Below are 26,487 nucleotides of genomic sequence, written 5' to 3'. Positions count from 1 at the left end.
ATGATATTGTGTTAAATTTGGAGAGTCCTTGATATCTTGGAAATCAAAAAAGCATAATACCATAGCCAGATCTTCAACTGAGGCTAAATATAGAAGCATGGCAGTTGTTATTGTTGAGATAGTATGGTTGATTTGTTCGCTGCAAGAGCTTGGAGTGCCAGATATCAAACCAGTCAAATTGTTCTATGATAACAAGGTTGTCCTTCAAATTATTGTAAACCATGTCTTCTATGAAAGGATCAAGCATATAGAGACCGATTGTCATTTTTAACTTGAGGGAGAGTGTTATACATACATGCATACATACATACATGCATACATATACCTTAAAACATTATCGTGCTACATACATACATACACCTTAAAACATTATCGTGCTTTATGAATAATTAGTCAAGTGTTCTTTGAATTTCCTTACTTAAATATTTAACATATAGGACCCAAAGTGTAAGGATCAAAATATGCTTCACGTGTGTTAATTTTTATTTGTGTATTCTTTATGTTCATTTTACGATTTATATTTCAGGTTTGTAACTGATCCTCCTAATAATATCATTTTTAAAATTCTTTCATTACAAGACATTCATTTGAAATAAAAGTCTCTCAAATCTAATGTACTCAATTAAAGTCGGAACATTCCTTCAAAATAATTGTGCTCATTTAACCTTTGGGTTTAAATTAAGGAATATATGGACATTCACGTTACCCACATCGTGCACGTCTGCACTGGTTCGGACATTCACGTTACCCACATCGTGCACGTCTGCACATGTACGAACCAATAATTGGTTTCACATTTTCCTTAACAACGTTTGGATTAATTTCTCATTCAAAACTCTAAAATTATTTTTCAACACTTTGGGTTTAAATTAAGGGATGTTTTCATTCAAACTTGTGGTGAAATTTTGTTCTAATTGAGAACAAAGAAAGGGTTGGAATAGGGGGCTTAAATGATATATGTGAATTATTGAAAGAAGATATTTTTCAACTATAAAGGCTCATGTGAGCTATTGCTCTAATTATGTTTGATGATCAACTTAGTGTCTGTTTGATAGACTGTAATTGGTTTTTTGGAAAATAATTTATGTAAGATGAATTACCTGAAAACTGTTTTACGTAAAATGAATTATCTAAAATTGTTTTACGTAAAATGAATTACATTTTCCGGGGAAAAAATTTCGGAAACTATTTTACGGTGTTTTGATGATATTACGTAAATTATTTTCACTAATTGTTTGATACAAAATAATTAATTTTATAGAAAATGATTTACATAAAATGAATAAAGTTCGGTTCATTTAATATTTTCAAAAAAAATTGATTCGATTAACAGTTAAAGGAAAAAGTTTGGTTTATTCGGTTAATGGTAATTCAATTCGATATGTGGTTGAATTAACCATTTGAACACCCTTAATTTTAATTATTAGTATTTTTTTAACATAATAATAAATTATTATATTAATATTAAATATATAAATTAATATTAGTCATTATTAACAATTTAATAGCATTATATTACAAAAATAATAGTAAATATTAATAATTTATTTGAGTATATATTAATATAAAATATTTAAAATATAATATTATTAATATGTATGTTAAATATTTTAATATTAATATTTTTATTAAAATGATATTAAATTATTAATTTAATATTAAATGTATAAAATAATATTTTTTTTAGTGCTTATACTCTGAAGTGAAAAGTTAGGAAAATATTTTACGGAAAATCATATGGTAAAACAATTTATAGAAAATACAAAGGAACTAAGAAAATGAATTACATTGAGAAAATCAATTACAAATATCAAACACTAGAAAATGTTTTCTGTAAAACCAATTACAGCTATCAAACACAGGAGAATGAGGAAAACATTTTCCTAAAAACAATTTTCAGTTATCAAACACACTCTTAAACTCCCTTTGAAATAATTTTAGAAAAATTTCGTTTCTTATTTAAAAGTTTGATGGTACTTTGGCCTAGATATAAAAGATTTGCCTAACTATAGATGATCTATCGACGCTATCGGATCGAGTCATAAAAATTTGAAAACTATGAAGCTAAAGGGTCAAAAAGTATAGGGGGTGTTTGGCAAACAACTTATAGCTGGTAGTTGATTCCAGTACCTAGTTTGACTAATTGATTTGATTAATTGTATATATAGATGTGTTTGATAAAATTTAGTTGATAGCTGATATGGGTAAAATGACAAATAAATGTATGATACATTTAGTTGTTAAGTACATATACGTTTTATAATACTTTAGTCTTTATTGGGGTGAAATTATTCGGATAAAATGCTTTTTGACAAGAAACTAAAAATTCCTTAAGAAAATTAGTGAATATTTTTGAAAATTTTGATTATATTTTTTAAATCTATTATTTACAAGTATTAACCTTGTGAGATTGATACATACTATTAACCTTAAAATATCAACACTACATTTTTTTCTACTTCTATGTTTTGTTATATTTTCTTAACTAAAATATATTTGAGAATCTACAACTAAAAAATAGAATAATAAAATAAAATTTCACTAAAATATAATAGGATGGAGGCTATTTCATTAGATTAGGTTTTATGGCAAGGATGTAATTATGGAAATAATAAGGTCAAATATGTCATTTAACATCTTATTTTGCAATAAGCTCTCCCAAACAGCTGGATTTTCCAACTTTTTTTATTTATTTTATGCTTATTTTGCATAATAGATTATTTCAAAAAGGTGTTTATCAAAAATTAAAAAATAGATGATTTGACTACCAATAAACTATTTATGCTCAAATAAGCTAAAAACTCTTCAAAAAATTGTTTACCAAACATCCCATAATCACGATAACCTTTTAGAATCATATACAAGGACTCGTGGCATATTTTTTAAAATATAAAGATTAAATTTCAAATTGAAATCAAGTACAAGGACTCGTGGCATGATTTTACCTATATCCTATCATTATCTGTCCCTTATTCTTCTCCTCTCATGGGAGCTTAAATATATTGGGCCTCAGCGGAGAATGCATTTATTTTTGAGGTAGTTGTGGAAGATATTTGCACTTAATTATTGGGAATTCTTTAAAAATGGGATATTTTGTATAGCATACGTATTTGATTTATTAATTAATTAATTTGAATCATATGTATATAATAGAGATAATTCTCTTAGTTATTTGACATTAAACACTCAAATACGTTACAGTTCTTGATGTTCGAACATGAGATCTCTAAGAATAACAATCATTCTTTCAACCACCAAAGTAGATTGGTTCGTGCAAATAACTCTTTCAATTCAACTTTCTCTTTTACACGTTATGATTTAAATCATTAATTTTTATTAAAAAATCTAATATCTTTTACACGTTATGAATCAAATCATATGATTAAAGCCACATGCAAGTATTGGTTTGACAGTTGACACATTGGCTTCTCTCTCTAAGAACTAGCTGTCAGCTTTATAGATGCTGAGCCCCTCCGCCGCTACTTAAATTCCTCGGTCTTTTCTTTGTATTTTGACTAACTCTTTTACATGCATATATATATATATATATTCATCTTCCTCCTTGAAGATATTGTTTTTGTTGATAATTACTGTTAGCATACTAAACAATGGGTTTTGCTTTCTTAATTCTACTGCCACTGTTATCTGCATTTTATTTCATTGGGGTTTCTCAAGGCCAGCTCTCAGTGGGGTTTTATGACAATGCATGCCCAGATGCCGAGTCAGTTGTCTCTACCGTTGTTCGAAATGCTGCTCGATCGAGCTCCAAAATCCCTCCTGTCTTGCTCAGGCTCCATTTCAACGACTGCTTTGTTGTGGTCTTTTCTTCTTCTCATTAACTTCGAGTTAAAATCAGTGGGAGCCGATCTTTGATATTGGAACTATGGATACATATGGTATCAATTCCAGGGCTGTCATGGTTCAATTCTGATAGAAAACGATCCAAATGCTGAGAGACATGCGTTTAGTCACCAGGGAGTTGGGGGATTTGAACTGGTAGAGCAAGCCAAAGCTCAGCTCGAAACTACATGTCCAGGAGTTGTTTCCTGTGCCGATATAGTCGCCTTAGCAGCTCGAGATGCTATAGCTTTGGTACGAAATACTTACTTACTTCATGCACTTGGTTCCATTGATATATGTATGTACATCTTCATTCTCTCAGCTTTGTTAATTGGTTGTATGTATGTATGGCATGTAGGCAAGTGGACTATTGTATGATGTGCCAAGTGCCAACAGGACGTAGAGATGGGAGGGTTTCGGATGTTTCTCTGGCAGCTAAATGCCAGACGTTAGTGACTCAATCCAACGACTCAAGGCTAAGTTTCTGCAGAAAGGTCTCTCGGAGAAAGACCTTGTGCTTCTCAGCTGTAAATTACCCTTCTCTCTCTCATACATGTTCGGTGGCATCATTGTTGCAGTAGGAACTCAACTAATAAATCATGACCTAGTCATCCGTACATATTGTTGTACCATCTTCGTGTTTCCTCCGCAAAATTGATCTCTAAGTATAATTTTTTGAAGAATTCAAATAGAACATCCCACGAGATAACGAGAAAAAAAAATATCATCTTTCGACGTGACTTATAACAAGTTCAGGTAATATGTTAGAATCAAAATTAATTGAAAGTTGACCATATTTATTAGACCTCCCGACCTATTAGTAGTCATAGTGATTTTTATATCTGATACCAACGCTAAATGTCATTATAAAACCTTTCAATCAAGATTGAGAAAAGAATCTCGAACCATTCGATAAACAGATATTGGAGAACGTTAGGAATGGCTTAGCGGTGTTGGAATCCGACGCCAGGTTGTACGACAACGACACCACCAGGATGTTGGTGTACTCCTATCTTGGATTCCTCAATCCGATTTTCGGATCATCTTTTGAAGCATATTTCGTTGACTCCATCGTGAAGATGGGACAAATTGGGGTGAAAACAGGGTCCAATGGAGAATTCAGTCCTGTTTGTACAGCCTTCAATTGAATCAAAACATCATACTGCACATAGTTTTGTCTTAATTTGATATGATATCATATGTATCATACAACATTCTAAATTTCAATGTAGGCCAAGCGTAATAGCATCAGTCAAGCTTAAAATGAACGTAAAGGTAACTCATTGTTCCATAAAATAACAGAAAAGTTAAATTGTATCACTGTACGTACTACTACTTTGGCACCAAAACATTCACAAATGCCTTCAAGTTTCTAATGCTAAAAACCAGAAGGTAACTCAGCAGATGGTAGCTACTTGCAGACATTCCTGTAATAGCAATAAAACCCGAATTTGAAAACTGCTTGAAGCCTGCACACACGCAACATTCAGCAAACCCAATACCAAACATACACCGGTTGGTTTTATTTCAATTTTGGAAACTTCATTGGGTGGCTAGTGTGACAGTGTTTATTGTAAAACGTGGGTTATGAAATTTTAGACAACTCGTTTTTTCTAGTTTAGACGGGGAATCGTTGTCAATAATTTTTATGAGAGAGGGAATTGTGATAGGCTGAAGAAGAAGATGAGCTGTCACGAAGGAGAACATTTGAGAAAGTTTCAATCCATTTCCAGTCTTGTAGGTTTATATACTTTTGTTATCTGTAGTCTGATAAAGCATATAGATATAGTTGTCTGTCAGTAGATTTGGCTTTGATGGATTTTACAGACTTACCAAGATCATGTCGAGAGAGATAATTAGTCAGAAAACGTGAAATTTCGAAAAATATGATCAACGAAGAAGATCCTCTGAAGGCCTCTTATTCTCGAGAACTTGATCACTAGAAGAGTAACAGTGGAGGTGCGATTTGTGAAGGAAATCCGAAGGAAGTATAGCTAACAAAAGTAGGTACCAACTCTATGACTTTTAGATATTCGGACCAAAAAAAGTCAAAAGGACTAAACTCATACAACATCAAAACTTTAGGGGCCTAAATGTAATAATAACATCTGCAATTAAGTACCTTGAAAATATATTTCTATCAATTTTTAAATTCTTAAACCTTTTCGAGCCGATAGGCTTGTTAAACAATAAATACATTTTGATTGGTTTCTCGGGCTGAAGCAGTAATCGGAGTCCCAAAGATCATAGCGAAACCAATTGATTAATTTCAAAAATAGTATATCAATGGCTAGCAGTATTGGGGGAGGTGATGAGCAATTGCAGAATATGGCGGAATTGAGCAAAACCCTAAAAGAAGGAGAGAGGATTTTGGCGCCTACTCGAAGACCCGACGGCACTCTCCGTAAACCCATTCGTATCCGGGCGGGGTATGTTCCCCAAGAGGAAGTCGCCATTACCAGTCTAAAGGTGCCCTGGTATGTCCAAAGCTTATGTATGTAATGTATGCGTTTCTGTGCGTGTAATTGTCTTCTGTTGGCTTGTTTTAGTGATTAGAAGAGGAAGAGAAAAGGGATGGCATCAAATTTTGGATTTTTTTGATGTGTATGTCTTGCTTGTATTTATGTATGAGTGGATGGATGGATGATACATCATACATGATATTTGGTGCTTTGTGAATGTGGGATTTTTTTGCCTATGTAGTTATGGGTGATTTTCAGAGCTAAAAATTTCATGCTAAAGTACTTAATTTTCCTTAATTTGTTGTTGAATGACATTATACATTGCTACATTCCTTCGGTATCGCTACTGTGCCATTCAACTACAGTTCAGTGAAGACTTTGATTCAAAGTTTTATTTCACGGAAATTTCTCTTTTGCAAATTGTTGTTTGTCTTTGTCGTTTTATTATAATTTAATGACGTTGATCTTCGTTTTATTTGCTGGTTCAGTGGAAAAAGGAGATGGCAGCATCACAAGTAGTGCCTCCCGGGTATGATCCACCTGCAGATGCAAAACCGAAGACTAAGTCGGCAAAGAGAAACGAACGAAAGAAGGAGAAACGGCTACAAGTACGAAGTTTGTTGCTGTGATCTTTCACAGTCCTCAATTTAATGGTTTCTGCAATTTTGGCGCATTGCATTTTCTTGCTTGGTTCATTGAACTTTCCCATAAAGAGAAATGTTCCATTTCTTTTCCTTTCTGTGAAACTTCAGTTGTCCTAGATTTGCATGTTAGCCTTATGTTTATCACAAAATTTTGTTCTTTTCCATTTTCGCCTATGCTTGAGCCTTGGTTTATTTCAAGATGGTTGTTCACTTTTCTTGGTTCATTTCTTGTTAGAGCCTTAGTTTTTCCTTTATCACTTGATATGGTTTGTGAATATCGGTACATTAACACTTAGCATTTCATTTACCAATTTATTTATGTCAGGCTGCCCTTGAAAAGGGCAAAAACGCAGAAGCCATGGAAGATATCGAGAGTAAAGGAGAGGATGTAACAAAGGAAGATTTAGATGATGGATTAGAGTCTGTTAAATCATTGACATCTCAGATGACTGATCTTGCGTTTCCCCCAAATCCTGTATCAGCTTCTCCTCCTTCAAACTCAGCGGAGGCCTCAGATGTTGGGCAACCAGTTCTAGATCTCGATAAAAAGATTCGAGCACTTAAAAAGAAGGTATGGCTCATTACATTTAACATGTATAAGAATTTGGCCAGCATTATATTACATAATAGCAAACTCTTGAAATAAGAAAAGTTCAGATTGTCATTTCATTGTAAAAACCTTCATCTAAAATTAAATCTGAACTTTACCTTAAAATAAGTAAATAGATCTGACCTTTAAGTTCAAAAGACGGAAGACTCATCACTATCAAATGTGATTGTGGCTGCGATGGGAGGAGAACAAATTGGAAATTGCCTTTTGGAGTTTTGAAATAAATACAGAGAACTGGTCATATTCCACTTATTCAAATTAATAAAATCTTTCTTTTCTGGTTACTAATTTAACCTCATATGCTTTTGCATATGAATCTTTGGGCATTAGTTGGTATGACCACATGGTCTCGTTGGCTTTAGGTCTGCATATCAGTTTACTTTTGGGTTCACATCCCTTTAACTTGTTCTCTTGGTATGGGTCTCCATATTTGAATTAATGTGGTCTCCGTATATCGAGTACAATGATAACTATATGCATTGTTTGTGCAAGTTTCAAGTTTCAACTTTGTATTGTTCCTAAACATGTTTGATGACTGAAGACTGAGCTGAACATGCAATTACTTCTGCACTTTAGTACTGGCACTGTATTGGGACACTGCAAATTAATTGTTCACAATTGTGTCCCTCCCATACATGGAGGCAGCATGGTGCTCTTATGATTTTTAAAGGAAAACTTGTTATAATCTTAACATGCGTTCAATAACTAAAACTCGAGTTTCATGTTCTTTATTTAACCTGAATATTGGTTTTCGTATGTAGATTCGACTAGCAGAAGCTCAACAACAGAAAACTCCGCTGCAAGATATGAAGCCAGAACAGTTGGAAAAGTTGGCAAAACTAGAAGGTTGGCGTGAGGAGCTAAAACTTTTGGAGGGTAAAAAGGCTGAATTGGCAGCATTGTGAGTTTGTGTTCCCATCGCTGTAGAAACAATGTGGCTCATTTACAATTTTATGGGATGCAAAAACTTCATTTTGGAACAGAGGTTCAATCTATCAAGGTTATGTTCTAAAAGTTGCATGCGAATTTTGCATTGATGCAATACGACCGTGTTTACTTGGTACTCATGTTTTCCTGCCATGCACATCAATGATTTGATGGCCAATACGGCTCCTCTTTAGCTTTACTATTTTTATTAGCTTAATTTTCTGAGCATCCATGAGGAAGAAAACGTTCTTCCAAATTTTCAGTTTTCGGATTATTCAACTCATTTAGATGCATCAATGATCAATTCATCATTGTCTTGTAAAAACAACATAGTAGCTGGTCATAACCAGATTAGCATACAGTTAGCATACCATGTGCATGTCTATCACGATGTTTTCGTGTTTATTAAACTCTGCAATCCAGAACCAACCATACCATAGATAAGAATTGGAGGGTGAAGGCTGTTGCAATTTCAAATGGATTCTATACTACAACAGAAGATTTTACAGGGATAATCTCTAGAGGCAAATATGTTAAAACATATCAAAATTTAGCGCAGCAGTTGCAGAATAAAATAAGTCGATTAAACACTTAAACTATAATAAAATGAAATCAAGACAAAACTAGGAAACCTGCACCAATGCTGTTGCAGCTGCATTTTACTTTGTGATAACGCATTGCCATCCATAACAACCAAGATGGTAACCAATACATCAAATTTGAATGATTGTCTTCAATCTGGATATATTGGTCTAGGCTCATTAAACATCCGATTCATCTAGTCCTTCCTTGTAAAGTTCAAAGTCCTCAGGACTCCATCTACATATCAAGTTTAACCGGAAAGTAGCCATTTTGATACCCAACAAGCGCTGCAAACAAATAAAAATGTCATCAAAATTTGAGTTCCAGTAGACAAAACCATCATCAAATGATTGCAACTAACAGTAGATGACCTACTAATACTAAATACCAGTCCAATATTCCTTCACTGAAGGTATTATATTATGAATAGGAAAATAGAGGTTTGAAACATGAACAGACCAGTATCCGAGCAGACTCTGGTGACAAAGGCTTTCCTTCCTCACAGACAACAAAGTCTGAAACAAGTTCCACAACACCTGTACAACACAGATCAAGTTAGTATGCAAATTCAATAAAAATAGATACCATACATGTATGATGGAAAAACATAAGAGAGAGATATCTGACCTTTGTTCAACCGAACCGGCATGCCTTGCTTGCGCAAAAAGGGCTCCATCTCATGTGTGAACTGATCCAAAGGACCTTCCGCAAGTTCCACCTGGAAACAATAGTAAGCAAGCGCAAGCCCAAAAGTTTAATAATCAAGTATCATAAAAAATGTAATGCAGAACAACAACGTCAACAAGATGTCATCTTTCTCATACCTTTTCAGTTGCAGTGGTTCCTGTCCTTGCAAAGTCATTTTCTTCAAATTTATTAAACAAGCTGCACAAAAAATGGTAAGTAAGGAAACTAAAAAGGGAAGCTGAATTCAAATCATAACATCCTAAACAGAGACCTTTCAACTTCTTCTCTTGGCATGTTGGTAAGAAAAAGTCCACCATCCCCACGCAGAAGCTTTAAAACAATTCAACAATGGTAGTAATTATAACAAAGAACGGCAAAAAAAAAAAAAAAAAAAACTAACATCAACAACAAAGATACACACACGTTATTACAATGTACCTTAGAGACTTTGTAAAGACCTGGTCTAATCTCATCAGAAGCAGAACGGCCTAATGCAACTTGCACAACTTTATTTGAACCAAGGAAAAATCTGAAGAAAAACCCACACCAACTTTAACAGAAACGATAAAGAAAAAAAGGGGGAAATGTGTTCTCGAATTTAAAATTTGTACCTGCTGCTAGACTTAAGCTGCTCTCTAAGCTCCTTGAATTTAAGATTTCTCATGTTCTCGAATGAGAAAACATAGATAGAACTGTAACTTTCCGCAGCTTCCCTTATGGAATTCACGATTGATTCTTTATGTTCCTTACCCTTCTTCTTCGTCTTCGATAATGAAACTGCAAATACCATGAAATTCACACATTTTCAAAACATTATAACAACCAAAACAGTATGTTCTAATAGTGAAAGATTTAAAGAAGACAAACCTATCTTGTTACGCTTAGACTTTGGCATCTTCGACGATTACGGTTGTCTGGAGAAAAAAATACCAACGAGCGATTGTTTTGCTGTGCTTATACAACTCGTAAAACCCTTTTTCTACGTTCCTTTTGATCTGGAATTTTAGGATTTTGAGATTTTTTATAAGCGGCCGTTTTCTTCTTGCGAGTTCAGATTTGGATTGGGTGGACGAGTTTGGGTTCCTTGGTTACTGGATCTTAGAATCTTACCATCACAGCCTAAATCCATTGATGTCCAAGTTTATTTCTTTGCGGACCCAGTTTCGGGCCTCTCCATTATATTTTATTATTCTATTATTTTGATATCATTAATGTTAATGTTGAATTTATTAAACGTTCTTAATTTAATGGTAAAAAGAAAGTAATTTTTTTGGTTCACAAAAAGTTTAGGTTAGGGGTAGTTCAACCAGTGTAGGGTCAGGGTATACTTAAGACCCGATTGAGATTTACATAGGACTTTACAAATTGCCCACCAAGAGTGACGGTGGTATGATACGAACTTGACCTTACAAAGCTCAGATTCTTGAATCTCAATCACTTGTGCCAACACCTGTTGTAAAAAAAGAAAGTAATATATATATGTGGAATAAGATCCAATTACATTAGGTAAAACTATTTTAGTTTTACATCTTTTTAGGATCATTATATGAGAAAAATTAAATGCTGAGATTAGGGATGGGCATGTGACCCGAAGTACACAGGTTTCGACCCGACTCGATGGGGTCGATTTTTAAAAAAAAATAAAGTTCGGGTTTGGTCAAGTTTTTTAAAGTTATGTTCGGGTCGGGGTCAGGTTTAGGGTGAAAATACCCGACTTGATTCGACCCAAAAAAATTATAATTTTACGTTATATATTTAGGGATAATTGAAATAATACACATCTATATATTATTTTCTTTCAATTAAATCCCTATTTTTGTTGAATAACAAATATTTTTAAATAAATATATTATTTCGAGTTGGGCCCAGGTTTGATGAAAGGTGTATATTTTTTAGGTCGGGTGAAAGATTTATGATTTTCGGATCAAGTGGATGGACCGAAAATCCGACTGACCCAACTCATGCCCATCCCTAGCTGAGATTAACAATAAACATTCATTGAAAAAAAAGAGTTATTCTCAGCTTATTTCTCTCAATCTAATGGTTCTAAAAAGGTGTAAAATTAAAAGAGTTTTACACAGTGTAATTGAGTCGTAACTCTTTTTACGACCATTCAATGAGAAAAATTAAAGATAACGATTAATAATAGAAAATGAGAATATATTATTGAAAAAATAAAAAATTAATCACAATTTTTAATTTTCTTCGAACCAAATAAAAGTTGTAAAATTAAAAGAATTTTTTTTAATAAAAAAAAAGAGTTTTATATATTAAAGGAAGTATACAAAAAAATACATTTGTTATTATTTTACCTCATTGTTTCCCTTCCTAAAACCACACTCATATTTATCTCCACAAGTTCACACCAGAAATACTACGTCGTTTCATCCATTTCCTTAAGCTGTTTTGTTTATTTGACCAACACTTTTCCTTCTGGCATTCTGATTAGATTTTTTTAATTTGATTCGCTCAACCTCGTACCGCGATAGAATTAAGGGACGACGAAGCGTCGAGAGCCGTACGATTGAGGTTCTCTCTACATTTTTAATCTGATTTAGGCTGTTAGCGGCTGATAATCCTTATGTTAATCTGAGAATTTCGTTTCCTTCTACTCTGTTACTCTACGGTTCATAGTAAAAAAAGAGAGGAAAACCTGGGTTTTTTTTGAGAAGGTCTGTTGAAGGGATATGAATGTTTTAGGGTTCGGTTTTTTTAGTTATTGACCATATCGGGTCTAGGTTCTTCATTCAGTCTCGTTTTGTACTTTCTTGTTGAAAAGGGTAGAATTGTCATCTTAGATATGTGGCGGTCTTGGTCTTCTTAGTTTGTTCTTGTTGGGTTTTGAAGAACTCTAGGAGCAGCCCTTCTATTGATATTGAAATATTAAGGGAAAAAATATAATCAGGTCGTTTGAATTACAGAAGCGCTTGTTTAGAGAGCTACGGTTTTTGAGAAGGATTTTTTTTTGGAAAAGCTTCAAGTATATTTTATTTCTCAGCAACGCTATAATTATTGTTTCCTTGAATTATTAATTTGATTGGCAGGTTTGATAAACCTTAGATGTGGAAATTGTATAGGAGGAACACAAGGGGCAACCTTAGTTACAGTGTAAAGAAAAAAAATCTGAAATTGGGAAATTTTGGTTTTAGTAGTTAGAAACTTTAGGTTCATGTTTAAGGTATTTGACTAGTGCAACTGGATTTAAGGGAACATAACAATATTGGAAATTGAGGCGTTATAACTGGAAAAAGAGAAACAAATCTTAGAAATTCTTTCTTTCTTTATGATCATGTTTAGCAAGAATTATGGAAAAAAGTGAGCCTTCATTGATACCGGAATGGTTGAAGAGCGGTGGAAGTCTTACTGGTAGTGGCAATTCAATTCACCAATTTACATTATCATCTTCACATTCAGGTAATTTTAGTTTATATATTCAGGGTGTATTATTCCTTTCTTGCTTTTATGGCCTTTAGAAATCTGTGTTGGTTGATATCTTTAGGAGAGATTTGATAATGTTATTTCAAGGATGCGTATAGAACTCAAAGTTTTACAGTACATGCCTTTTTTTTCAAAAATGTGCATCTTCGTTTTGCTTGAAAAAGAGAACAATAATGTAAAAATTTTAAGTTTCTTTATTTTACTTGTATGTATCTTGAAGTTTATTTTCTATCTAGTTGCCTGCAACTTCATTTTGCTTGCAAAAGAGAAAAATCAACATCTATGTACATACCTTATATTTCTAAATGTGCATCTTCATTTTTGCTTGAAAAAGAAAACAATATTGTAATTTTTTTAACTTTCTTCTTTATTTTCCTTTTAGAGGTATGTATGTAGAAGTTGATTTTTCTATGTAGTTGCCTGGAACTTGTTTATGAAGTTTCTGATAGAATTCTCAACAGTTAGCAAAAATTGAAATCTATCTTCTTGTCATTCTTTTCAAGCAAAATTGAAAATAAATTTCTATATTCTAATCTTTGATTCTTTTTTTTTTCATAGACAATCGTTCTGCATTGAGGCATGCCAGAAATAAGTTGTCTGTTGATAGTGATGGTGATATAGGCCGGACATCTGTTTTGGATAGGGCCCCTTCTGCCTATTTTGGGAGGAGTCCTAGTAGCAAAGGTTCTTCTGACTCATGGTCTTATAGCAATTTTGCTAAAGGCAACCGGGAAAGGGATTGGGAAAAATTTACTAAGGTTTACCATGATAGGAAGAATGCTGTTCTCAGCGACCATAGGAACCGAAACTATTCTGATTCTCTGGATAACTTGTTGCCGAGCACATCCGAGAAGTATGTCTTACAGCGTTCACAGTCTATGATAACTGGCAAGCGTAGTGACACATGGCCAAGGAAAGCGACAAATGAATCTTGTAGCAACAGCAAAAGCCATCATAGCAGTGGTAATGGTAAGCTTAGCACTGTTGTCCGTGATAAATCTGCATTTGAGCGTGATTTTCATTCGCTTGGTGCTGAAGAAAGACTGGTAGGGTCTGAAATAGGAAGGGTTTCATCTCCTGGCTTGATTAGTAAATCTGCTTTTGAACGTGATTTTCCTTCACTTGGTGCTGAAGAAAGACAGTTTGGGTCTGAATTAGGAAGAGTTTCATCTCCTGGCTTGAATAATCTTGTGCAGAGCTTGCCATTAGGGACCTCACCTGGCACCAGCAGTGATGGTAGAGCATCAGCTCTAGCAGACATTCCTGTGGGCTTGGGAAGTAATGGCGGAGGTGTTGCAGTTGTTTCACCAAATGTTTGTGCAGGCTCGACTCCAACTACGACGATGGGCCTTAATATGGCTGAAGCAGTGGCTCAGGGGCCTTCTCGTGCTCATACACCTCCATTGGTAACTTGACCAATTCTTCTGTTATGTTTATTCATTAGAAATTATATTAGTGTGGAAATAAGATCTGATGTGTTCCCTGTTGTAGTTAAATGTTGAAACTCAAAGGCTTGAGGAGCTGGCTATCAAACAATCAAGGCAACTTATTCCCTTGGTGACAATATCGACACCTAAATGTCTGGTGAGCTAGTGTTAAGCTTTTCTGTGTGTTTTCTTATTACAAGTACACATTGGGGTTATCTACTGTGTTAGAGATCTTATTATAATTTTCTTTATAAAACTAGATTATGAAGTCTACCTAAGTGCTGAATTTTATGCTTATTGAATTTAAACTTGGATAAGATTTTTGAAGGTTACCTATTTTACTTTTATGTGTGGGTGTGTTTATTCACTTCCTGTTTTTTTCCCAACAGGTGGCCAGTCCTTCTGAGAAATCGAAACCTAAAGTTGGACAGCAGCTGCATCCTTCAGTCTCTGTTAACTCCACACGTGGTGGAACTTCAAGATCTGATGGCATAAAAGTTTCTAATGAGAGCAGGCTTTGCATACTCAAACCATCACGAGAACAGAATGGTGTCTCCATAGTAACCACTAAGGATAACTCGAGTCCTACTAATGGAACCAACAAAATTGTGAGTAGTCCGCTAAGCTTCACTCCTTCAGCTGCTGCATCTCCTCCCTTTAGGAGTTCAGGCAACAGCCCCAGGTCTGCCCCTGCTGAGCGTAATCAGACTCCATTGCGGTTAACCATGGAGAAGAGAGCAACTGCTCAAGCCCAGAGTAGGAATGACTTCTTCAACCTTTTAAAGAAGAAATCTACTACGGACTCTGCTTCTTCTGTCCTTGATCCCGGCCCTGCTGTGTCACAACCTGTCTCTGAGAAGCCTGATGAACTTGACGCTGATGATTCCAGCTCTGCTGTTACTCTGAAGGATGCGGGTGATCTAGCACAAAAAATCTCAATTGCTTTGCCAACTGACAATAGGAGTGAAATAGCCCTGAATGGAGATGCTTATACCGAGTCTCAGCACTGTTCTAGCAATGGAGATGGGCATTCAAGGCCTGATGTTTTCCTTTATTCTGATGAGGAAGAGGCTGCTTTTTTACGTTCCCTTGGTTGGGAAGAGAATGCTGGAGATGATGATGGTCTTACAGAAGAGATTAATACCTTTCTCGAGCAGGTAGCCACTTCTCCAAAATTGAACTTTCTCATGCAATTAGGTTCTTTCTTTTGTTTACTCATGGTGAAATCTCGTGTGGTATCTTCTAAAAGGTTTTTACAATTTTTTCCTGCAGTACTCGAAATTGAAACCATCTGCAAAACTTTTTCAACGAATGCAGTCATTAAGCCCATTAAACTCTCGTAATGGGCCTCATGGTGACGCGTCATCTTGAATTGAGCTCAATGGATTCCAAAGGAGAAGCTTTGACTCGTCGAAGTTCTAATTGACTTGGTAAAATTTGAATGCGTTGAAGTGACTGCCCACTTTTTTACCCTCTTTTTTTATTATTAATATTAGGATGAAAATACAAGGAATCTGGTTTTAAAAGAAGGATAGGATACAACGTGTCTGTTACTGTTTGTGTAGTGGATTGGAACTTAAGAGCATTGATGAGTTCTACCTTGGTTTTTTAGCATAGGATTTCTAAGATACATAAAAGCAAGGTTGAGAGAGAGAGTAGGAATAGGTTTATTTTATGCCTGCAATATAAGAACTTAGTGCGGGGTAAATAGTTTTTACTGTCTCTGGGTTTTAACTTGTGGTTGATGGCGACACGATTCAACAAATAGCTTATGGTTTATATATTTTATCATTTGAAACTGAAAAGATAGGTAAAGAAAAACTAGTTTTGTATATCTTGGGGTACCCTTTTTCTTCATTTCTTCTGTTTCTACTCAGATTCTCAGAATTAAGGAATGATGATACCATTTTCTTTCACATTAAAGCAATCAGAGATGGTTTCTTCATTTGGGCATGGAGACAAACTTCAAATGACCCGAAAGTTTTAAAATCCGAATTGAATTGATTCAAACCATTTCGACCCGTTTGATCGACAATTCTTATGTGTATCCCGAGTGATAGATGTTAATTGTGCTATTACAGTGATGAAGGAACAGGCTGGTTGGTTTAGATTATTTTTGAGGATTAAACACACTCTTGAATAGTGTGGCTAGACGTACATCTATAACTAATTTGGTACGTGAAAATTATCTCTTACTAGTGCTGTAGATTATAACTTTTGGTGCTTTTTTATTAGGTACAGGCTAAAACCACTATTTGGTACTTTGATCTCATTTAAGAAAAATAAAAGAAAACCAGTAAAATACGCATTTAGTATCCAAATATTAGATTTGGTCTATTTCAGTATCTAAACTTTCAGTTTTTTTCAAAATCATACTTAAAGTTTAGTTTTTTGTTTCATTTTAGTAATCGTGTTCAAAATTTAAAGTTAATCTTTGAAAAAAATTAAAAGTTTATATACTAAAACATGTTAAAATTGATAGTTTAAGTACTAAAACGGACCAAAATTAATAATTTATGTACTAAAATGAAAGTAAAATTAAATGTTAGATAAGATTTTGAAAAAAAAAATGAAAGTTTATGTATTAAAATAGACAAAAATTAATAGTGTAGGTACTAAATGCTTAGTTTACCCAAAAGAAAACCAACACCGATTGACGTTGTCGTTGCCTCTATCTAGTTAAATCAACCCATTCAAATATTGCATCAATATACACACACGGTTATATAAGTCGTAGGGAAAGTATGAAAATTGATGTAATAGTTTGTGTAATTACACTCTTCAATATCTTTTTTTTTTCAATTTTTATAATTAATGTTATTTCAAAAAAGTTAAACTTATATAACTGTGTATATATAATTTGTATTATCTAATATGACATAGAAAATTTACAATATAATTACAGACCATGGTAGTCAAGCATGTCTATAGAATAATAATTTTTTTGTCATTATGCTTACATTTAACTATTAAGATAGTAATTATATTTAGTAATCATATCTTCATGTAATGTTTATTATCAAATAATCGAGAGTTTTTAAAGCAGATAATACAATTTCTAAGCACACTAAATTAATTTTAAAAAAAAAACTCAAGTTACCTATGAGCACATCACATTTTATCATTGAATTTATTTAATTTTTCTGACAATTTCTGGTTTTTAAATAAATTAAATGATTCCTTCCGTTTCTTAAAATATGATTTTTTTTTTCTATTATGTTAAGGTGATTATAAAATAATACATGTTACAAATATTATTGATCATTTGACACTGAACACTCAATCATCTTGTTGTAACTGTTGGTACTCGAATCGTGACCTCTAAAAATAACAACGATTATTTTAACCACTGAGATAAATTGATTTACGAAACATGATTGTTTCCTAAGCCCAACAATTAAGTATAATTTGAGGATGACATTGAATCCATGGATTAAAGAACCAATTGGGGTCAACTATTAATTTGTTTATCCCCCTCCACTTCTCGTCAACTTCGAGAAGTGATGGGTTCTCGATTACCTCAATTAATAAATTAAATTAAACATCATTCATTTGGATGAAACCTTTTTAGTCAATTAGTTTGGATGGAACTTTTCGTGAATACTTAATGCTGAAAATTCATCGATAAATTAACATAATTTGATAATATTATTGAAAGGTTTTGAATTAAAATGTTTATTAGTCATTTGATTTTAAAATTTTATTTTGAAATGATCGTTGCAGTAATGATATAACAATGTTTTTCACCACTTTAATAATCATTGGTTTAAATTTTATAAAAACATCTTGATTGGAGCATTTGATCTTAATAAAAGCTATGATTAATTTTATTAAACCACGCCTAAATTAGCTTATCCAAAATTACAAATTACAATAAAGATTTACAAGCATAACCGTAAATTTAAAATATAATTGTGATATTTTTTTTATTATCATTGAGACAAAAACTAGCCACCTAAATCACATAAGGACTAAAGAAGGAAAATGTAAAAAGATAATGAAGCTACTGAAAAACCACCGACAAATCGTAAATCAGAGTCGAACGACATGAGAAAACTATTCACGAACGCAAAACGCGTATCCAAATCAATCCGAGAGTCCAAAGCAGGGAAGATCATCATGATAACAAATAAGCGTCATCTTGATCAGTCGTGACGATGTTAAATCTAACCCTGAGAAAAAAGATAAATAAAAACGACGACAAAAAAATTCTATACTATCAAAAGACAGAGAAAAACATTCCACAAAGGTAGAGATAAATGTCATAAAAGCATATAACATATTACAAAGATATAATTATTAATAAAAAAACATATAACTAGCAAGCGACAACCATTAAAATCGGTACTGTCGTCGATTAAATAAAATTAAAAGAAAAAATTGGATTGAAACAAATTGTAAAAAAGAAAAAAAAAGGAAAAGAGAGGAGGAGCTCTGTTTACTTATTTAATATGTAATATAATATAATATTATATAAAACATAGTTTCTATGTCAACATTCAGTAATCATATATTAATTCAACTTTCAAGATATGAACTTCCTTTATTTTTCATATTTTAATTTATGTATTGTTTTATTTAATAATTTTTTATTAATAGCACAAACTAACTTATCTAAGTGATTAAAAGAACTGTTTAATACTACTAACGATGAGCACCGCTGAACATTATTAATTGAATTTATAAAATTTAAAATTCTAAAGGACCCAACGTATAATTATAAATTAGTTAAAAATTTAAATATAAATTATTTAAAATAAAATATTAATTACATTATTTTTTATAATATTTTTTAACAATAATTGGATCAAATATCAACCACTAAATTAAAAAAATCCTAAATATTTTTTCCTTGCCATTGAAGCCGCGACCACTGCCGATAAAGGAGGCGACTACCGGTGATGGCTTGAACGGCCGCCCAAGTCCGAAACAAAATAAAAATAAAGAAAGTTTACCTTACTGGATTGGTTGCGCAAACGACGACCACGCAGGGAGGAACATCGACGTCTATCTCGTTGGCGGAAGAGGCTAACAACGACAACGACTTCAATGGCAAGGAAAAAATATTTATGATTTTTTAATTTAAAAAATTAGCTGATCCTATTTCCATATGTAATGGGGTAAGGAAGAGGTAGGATAGAGGCTGCTTCCAACGCCAGGTTAAGAGCAACTTCCATGGGATACATCCGGCTGTCAGAATTATGAATTGTCCAATATGATATTTTTTAATTTAGGGGTTGGTATTTAATCCAATTATTGCTAAGAATATATTATGAAAATAATATAATTAATATTTTTATTTTAAATAATTTACCTTTATATTTTTAATTAATATATAATTATATGTTGAGTACTTTAGAATTTTATAAAAATTAAATTAATGATGCTCAACGGTGCTCATTGTTAGTGGTGTTCAGCAGTACTCGTCGAACGTTGTAGATTTTTCGTTAAAGATATATAATACTATTTTTTTTATCAAAATTAGAACAATAGTATCTATAAAATTATAAATAAATATTATATTATAATTATTCTAAATTACACAAACATTTTGACAACCACACGTAACATTTTAAATACTTTTAGATTATTACTTTATTTTATAAACAAAGACAAATTTCTATTAATTCATTCAATGTTGTAAGAAATTTTATTTTTATCTTTTCCCCAAACATTTTTCTATCAAGTCACATATTTAACATAATGATTTGATAAATAAAGCTATTGCTAAAATTATTCTGTGATAAATATTTCCAAAATAAAATATTTAGTTCTGTCATGCTATAAAAAGAATAATAAAATGGATAAATTACAAATTTCATCACTGGACTTTACTCTCTCTCCTATTTTGCTCATAAACTTTAAAAGTTTTCAATTTCCTTACTGAACTTAATACATTAGTTTTTTTATCATTGAACTTGACTCTCTCTTCTTTTTGATCACTCCGCCGTTAAATAGTTAACGACATTAAAAATGACGTCGTTTAAAAAAATGATATTTTCACCAAAACGATGTCATTTTGCATCTATATAACTGCTATTTTAATGACATTAACTATTTAACGGCAGAGTGACAAAAAAAACTCAATGTATTAAGTTCAGTGATAAAATTGAAAAAATTTAAAGTACAGTAAGTAAAATAGGAGAAATAATAAATTTCAATCATCAAATTTATAATTTACCCTAATAAAATTGTGCATATGTTTATTGTTTAATAAAATTACAGTATCTACTTCAAAGATCCAAAGGATTGGCATCATATATATATATATATATAAAAGGTTGAAAATGGTGATTTGGTAGGATTATTTTAATTGAAAATAAAGCCATAAGGGTGCGTTTAGTTTACGGAATGTAAGATTATCAGTGGGAATAAAAGATTATCGGGAATAGGATTACTGAGAATGTTGTATTTTGTGTTTAGTTGGTTTAGTATGAATGTAAGATTACAATGTTTAGTTAAAAGAATAAAAGATTATTGGAATGTATATTTTAACAAATTGTTCTTATTATATATATATTTTTTTAACAAAATTGAATTCTACTATAATATTACTATAATTAATTTATATATTTTCTTTAAAAATTTTAAATTCATAAAATTTATATAATTTGTTTTTTACAAAATTAAAAAGATAAATAGGTTTAATGAAAGGGTAAAATTTTATTTTAACCCTTGAATTTTATATAAAATTTTAATTATAGATTTTTTTTTTTGTAAATCTAAAATAGTTTAAGGATAAATTTGTTGGATAACCTTCGTAGAATTTTTATTATTCAACGACAGAAGAATGATATTTTTGAAGAAAAAAATTAAGGGCATTTTAGTCCAAAACGCCGGTAATCTAACAATAACTAACGGAAAGGGTAATCACATTCCCGGTAAAAAATCCATTATTGGTAATAAAAGATTATCAGGAATAAGATTACTGGCCAACCAAACGAGGGAATGAGGATTACATTTCCCTTGTAATATCTTATGTCGTGAACCATATGGCCCCTAATCTTAAACTTCTGTATTTAGTTTTGTATTTATATCAGGAAGAAATTCATATAAAATATTTGATTAATTATTGATATTAATTTTTTAATTTAATTTCATTGATGAGGTTAATTAAGGAACCTAATTGAAGTCAAAGCTTAGATGCGTCTCCTACTGTATCTAATTATACCTCTGTGAGACGATGGGATTGACTTTGGTGCCTCAAAAGAAGCATTTACAGAGGAGAGAAAGCAAAAGCTAAAAATTACAATCTTCCGCAAATAATGGCGAAATCATCAGAAGAAAAGAAAATGGAGATTGATCTGTCACTGAAAATAATGGCGAAATCAGCAAAAGCAAAGATGCAAGGGAATAACAATAATAATCCGGTAGATTCGCAATACAAAGAACACCACCAGCAGACAACAATGGCTTCCACAGGAGAAGAAGAAGATGGTGAACCATTAGAGGTACCTAAAGATCATTTTGCTTGCTTAAATTGAATATATGAAGCCTTGTATGTATTATGTATGTTTTGTAGTTGTCTATGCTGCAAATGGAGATGAATCGGATGAAGGAAGAGAACAAAGTGTTGAGAAAGGAGGTGGAGAAAACTTTGCAGGATTACAATGATCTTCAGCTGAAGTTTGCTGTTATTCAGCGGAACAACCCAGTAAAAGTGTGTTTAATCATTATTTTTGTTTCAAATTATTTTCATCAGTTTCCTTCTGTTGATCTTGATTCTCGAGTTTTTGAATTTGCTTGATGTTTTAGGACCCTCAAATCTTTCTCCCGCTTAATGGAAATGAAGGTTTGATCCAAGAACAACAGCAGGCAATTGAAAGAAATTTAAATGGATCGCCATCACAAGATGATGATAAAGATGAAGAGAATAATGAACTTGGGTTGTCGTTAATGCTGAAAACCAGTTCATTTAAACGAGAAATCGGAGAAGAAGATCGGAAAAAAGAAAGTGGAGAAAACCCAGATGTTGAATCGGTGAAGAACAACAAGGTTCAACAATGTCATTCATCTGCAGTTACGGGCCATGGTGTTTCCATATACAACAGGAAAGCTAGGGTTTCCGTTAGAGCAAGATGTCAAACAGCTACAGTAAGTACATAACACTTTTCAACTTCTAGCTTGCATGATATAATTGAGAATAGGAGTGTTTCCCTATTTGATTCATGTTCGAATAGCGGTATTCGTGAATATATCCGCCTAACGTTAATGGATATATTAGTTTACGAACATATTTATTTAGCGTTCTCTTTTTATATTTTTATTTATAAACCAAAGAAAAAGTAAAATTACACTATTAGTCTACAAGTTTCTTATGCGTCAAGAATTTGAACTCTAAAACCACCTTATACGTATTTAATTTAGTCTTTACCATCATCGATCTTTAAAATGTAAAGGAAAGAAGAATCGGGTAATGAGCATATAAACGACTCGATAAATGAGTTTGTTTGTGCACATAAATATTTCATTGAAGGCTCTGATCATTTACATTCCTAATTGAAAGATCTATCATATTTGCAGATGAACGATGGGTGTCAATGGAGGAAATACGGCCAGAAAATTGCTTAAGGAAACCCTCCAGGCTGCCCGGTCAGGAAACAAGTACGTACAGTTTTATATTTTTCGTATCAAATCGAATTTTTGGTTAAGATTTTGATTCTCTTTTACGGTTTAGGTGCAACGATGCCTGGATGACATGTCGATTCTCATTACAACATGCGAAGGAACTCACAACCATCCGCTCCCCGTCGGTGCAACCGCCATGGCTTCGCCTTTGACCTTCGTGTTAGTCGATTCGAGCCATGGTGTCCCGAACCCTCACTTCATGAACTCGTCATCGGGTGCCCTAAACGACCCTTCGAAAGGAATGGTTCTTAGCCTCACAAACAGTCACCATTTCGATCATCAAATGTTACCCACGGTTCCATCGGCTCATCATCAACAAGCTTTCCCATGGATGCCGAGCAGATAAAAACCATCACAATGTCAGAGAATACAAATCATCTGGAGATGAAGATAAGTAAATGTATTAGCTGAAAAATGCTAAATCAAGTTTACATTTGATTTAGAACTTGTATTGAACTATTTCTTTTTCTTAGCGAGAATTCATGTGTTCTTTCGGCTGTAAAAAAACCCATATATTATACCGGTGTCGAATCTAGAAATATTTTCAATGTGGGTACATATGTATTAATAATAAAAAAATTCCATATGGGTCACACACAAATAAAATTTTAGGGTGGACACCTTCAGTAAAATGAACAACTAATATAAAGAAATCCAAATTCCAGATGGGCACAATATAATTTTAGGATGAACACCTTCAATAAAATGAACAACTAATATAAAGAAATTTGAGTTCCAGGGTGGACATGTGCCCACCTTGAGATGTACATGCATCCGCCAGTGTATTATACCCTTTATATAGTTTATTAATTGTGTATGAATTTGTACACTACCAATTAAATATAAATCTTTAACTTTATATAATTTATTAATTGTGTATGAATTTGTACACTACCAATTAAATATAAATCTTTAAATTAATAAATAATGATTATTTTTTGAAAGATGATACAATTATTTTATGTAATATTCCAAATACAGGGTTAATGACTAAAGTGTATGGTTTAAAATTTTGCGGTTTAATTTTTATAAATTGAAAAGTTAAAGGACTAATTTGGAAACTTTTGTCTTGGACACTTTATCAAAGATTGAAGAATGAAAGGACATAATGATCTTTTAGCGGGAAAATTCATTTTTAAGGATATTTAACACGGGGGAAATAGAGGAAAGAGAAAAGAAAGACCTAGAACTTTTTTTCATCTCCTTTTCTTCCTTTTTCCACCATGAACTCCATGACTAAGGTAAGTATTCTTGAAGTTGGTTGTTTCTTTCAATTTTGAATTGGTTTTGAGTCTTTGAGTGGTATAGAAGCTTAAGAAAGTTTATAGATGACTAAAAACTATGAGATTGATGAGTTAATGATAATTTGGTAAAATGAGTTTTTATGGGAGTTGATGAAATTTGGTTAGTAATTGGGTTTTAAAGGTATATTTGACTTGTCAAAGATTTGAATAAGATGTTTGAAGTGTTAGAAAGGATTGGGAACAATGTTGAAGATGGGGTATGATTTTTAGTTTTAAGCGTTCAAGGGAGAATTTTAGATGTTAAAGGGATTTTAATTGATTTAAGTTTGTTGGAATAAGTGTAAATGAGTTTAAGGGCATGAATGGAGTTAGAAGTATAAGATTTAGGTGGATTTTGGGTTAAATTCGAAGTAGAATACGTGAAATCTGGGCAAGGGTATCTGTACTGGAAGAACAGTATTGATACCATATGAATTGGATGAACAACATCGGCACTGAAGGAGTTGTATCGATACTAGGGGTATCGATACCAATAGTATGGTATCGATATTGTAAGTGGATATGAAATTCCAGAATGCAATTTGGGTATCAATACTAAGGTAGGTATCGATACAATAGAAGGGAAGTATCGATATTGGGTGTAGAGTACCGATACTATTCAATCTGAAATTGAGAATTAGGTGTTTTATTTAGTTATGTAAATGCTGATTGGTTAACAATTAAGTGAGCTCCGATATTCATCGTGGTCATGTTATCATGTAGATTCGATCGAAAGCAAGTGCTAAATGAATTGACGTATAAAGATAAAGTGAAAGTGAAAAGGAGTTGCTTAGAGCTCAAGTGAGGCAAATGTGAGTGCTACTTGTTTTATACACGATTGGAGGACGGCTTGCGATGAGCCAACCTCAAATGTTTTTAAACAAAATGATTTGTATTATGTTATGATTTTAGCTAAATCTTATTTTAAAAGCACTGTTTTGATTTCATTGCTATGAGTATATATACTATGTGAAATGCAATGAGTAATTGTTTTATGTGAATAAATGATAATTTGAGTAATGCTATGTGAAATACTATGAGTATATGTTTTATATGAACAAATGACAATTTGATTAATACTATGTGAAATAATTAAATGGTTAAAGCCCAAAGTATGTGCTATGAGAATTAGAGGTATAATTGGCATGCCAAAAGTCGAGGGTTCTACGCGGTCCTTCGGGACAAACCTATGTGGCACTTCGGTGCAAATTCTACGCGGTAGTTTCGACTGCAATTATAGTGCACAACCTCAAAGTACTAACATACTTTGAGTTCTTAGTGATATACATTGGGCTAATTAAACAATGTTTAATAATAAATGTTATATGTTATGAAATGAATTTTATTTTTGTATTTAATGTTTCTTCTAAAATATTTACATAAATGTTTTAATGTTTTATTATACTCATTTATGTCTCACTAAGTCAAAGAGTTAGTGTCTGAGTGTTTTTACACGTAGCTTCAGAGAATGCATCAGAGTAAGCTAGGGCAGGACATCATACCTTTGAAGAATATCATATCAGACTGGATTGAATAGTATGTGAATATGTTCTTTGAAATTTGGTTGGCATGTACTACAAATGTTCAAATAGCAAATGCTCTGATATGTCTTGTAAATATGTTTTATTAAAATTTGTTTTCATTGTCAAATAAAAGTAAAATTTTAGTCGGATTTTCAAAGAGTCACAGCATTGAAAAGTCAATGTGACACCTCAAATTCGTATCGGGTCGAGTACGGATAGGGGTGTTACATTTTCATAATCCAACTTTTTAATAATTTTCTTTGTTTTTTAATATATTTGGAAAACCTTTAGTGTTATAAGTTGTTGAAGATTAATAGTAGGGGTAAACTATTTCATACCGGCCGATCTTAGTTTTATATAAGATTTATCATTAAACTTTAAATTAATATAATATACCATCAAACTTTAGTTATATATGCTATTTTATTACTTGACC

The 26,487-nt window shown here is 32.6% G+C and overlaps 2 protein-coding genes and 3 pseudogenes across 2 annotated transcripts; 4 read left to right on the top strand and 1 right to left on the bottom strand.

The window, feature by feature from the left end:
* The first annotated feature begins 3,608 nt into the window (after positions 1–3,608).
* On the top strand, positions 3,609–4,988 carry LOC120203545 (annotated as a pseudogene).
* Positions 4,989–5,995: 1,007 nt separating this feature from the next.
* On the top strand, positions 5,996–8,598 carry LOC120203383 (annotated as a pseudogene).
* A 418-nt stretch (positions 8,599–9,016) lies between these two features.
* Positions 9,017–10,778, bottom strand: LOC120203480 (mRNA turnover protein 4 homolog). Its single transcript, XM_039203766.1, has 8 exons — positions 10,620–10,778; positions 10,364–10,529; positions 10,191–10,281; positions 10,024–10,082; positions 9,890–9,950; positions 9,693–9,783; positions 9,525–9,601; positions 9,017–9,352 (listed from the first exon to the last, which is right to left on the bottom strand). The coding sequence occupies exons 1-8, from the start codon at positions 10,645–10,647 to the stop codon at positions 9,245–9,247; spliced, it is 681 nt and encodes a 226-aa protein (XP_039059697.1). The 5' UTR covers positions 10,648–10,778; the 3' UTR covers positions 9,017–9,244.
* A 1,936-nt stretch (positions 10,779–12,714) lies between these two features.
* On the top strand, positions 12,715–16,353 carry LOC120203479. Its single transcript, XM_039203765.1, has 5 exons — positions 12,715–13,166; positions 13,749–14,596; positions 14,682–14,774; positions 15,007–15,774; positions 15,890–16,353. The coding sequence occupies exons 1-5, from the start codon at positions 13,058–13,060 to the stop codon at positions 15,986–15,988; spliced, it is 1,917 nt and encodes a 638-aa protein (XP_039059696.1). The 5' UTR covers positions 12,715–13,057; the 3' UTR covers positions 15,989–16,353.
* A 5,556-nt stretch (positions 16,354–21,909) lies between these two features.
* Positions 21,910–23,643, top strand: LOC120203544 (annotated as a pseudogene).
* The last annotated feature ends 2,844 nt before the right edge of the window (positions 23,644–26,487 follow it).

Source organism: Hibiscus syriacus, unplaced genomic scaffold (assembly GCF_006381635.1).
Source record: "Hibiscus syriacus cultivar Baekdansim isolate YM2019G1 unplaced genomic scaffold, ASM638163v2 tig00009942_pilon, whole genome shotgun sequence".
NCBI lineage: Eukaryota > Viridiplantae > Streptophyta > Magnoliopsida > Malvales > Malvaceae > Hibiscus > Hibiscus syriacus.
The sequence above is the reverse complement of the archived record's forward strand: the minus strand, read 5'-3'. Positions and strand labels throughout refer to the sequence as shown.

Coding starts and splice junctions, on each gene's coding strand:
- LOC120203480 (XM_039203766.1), bottom strand. CDS start 10,647: ATGCCAAAGTCTAAGCGTAACAAGATAG. Junction 10,530..10,619: donor GTCTAAGCGTAACAAGATAG/GTTTGTCTTCTT, acceptor TGGTATTTGCAG/TTTCATTATCGAAGACGAAG. Junction 10,083..10,190: donor GTCTTTACAAAGTCTCTAAG/GTACATTGTAAT, acceptor ATTGTTTTAAAG/CTTCTGCGTGGGGATGGTGG.
- LOC120203479 (XM_039203765.1), top strand. CDS start 13,058: ATGGAAAAAAGTGAGCCTTCATTGATACCGGAATGGTTGAAGAGCGGT. Junction 13,167..13,748: donor ATTATCATCTTCACATTCAG/GTAATTTTAGTT, acceptor TTTTTTTCATAG/ACAATCGTTCTGCATTGAGG. Junction 15,775..15,889: donor TTAATACCTTTCTCGAGCAG/GTAGCCACTTCT, acceptor TTTTTCCTGCAG/TACTCGAAATTGAAACCATC.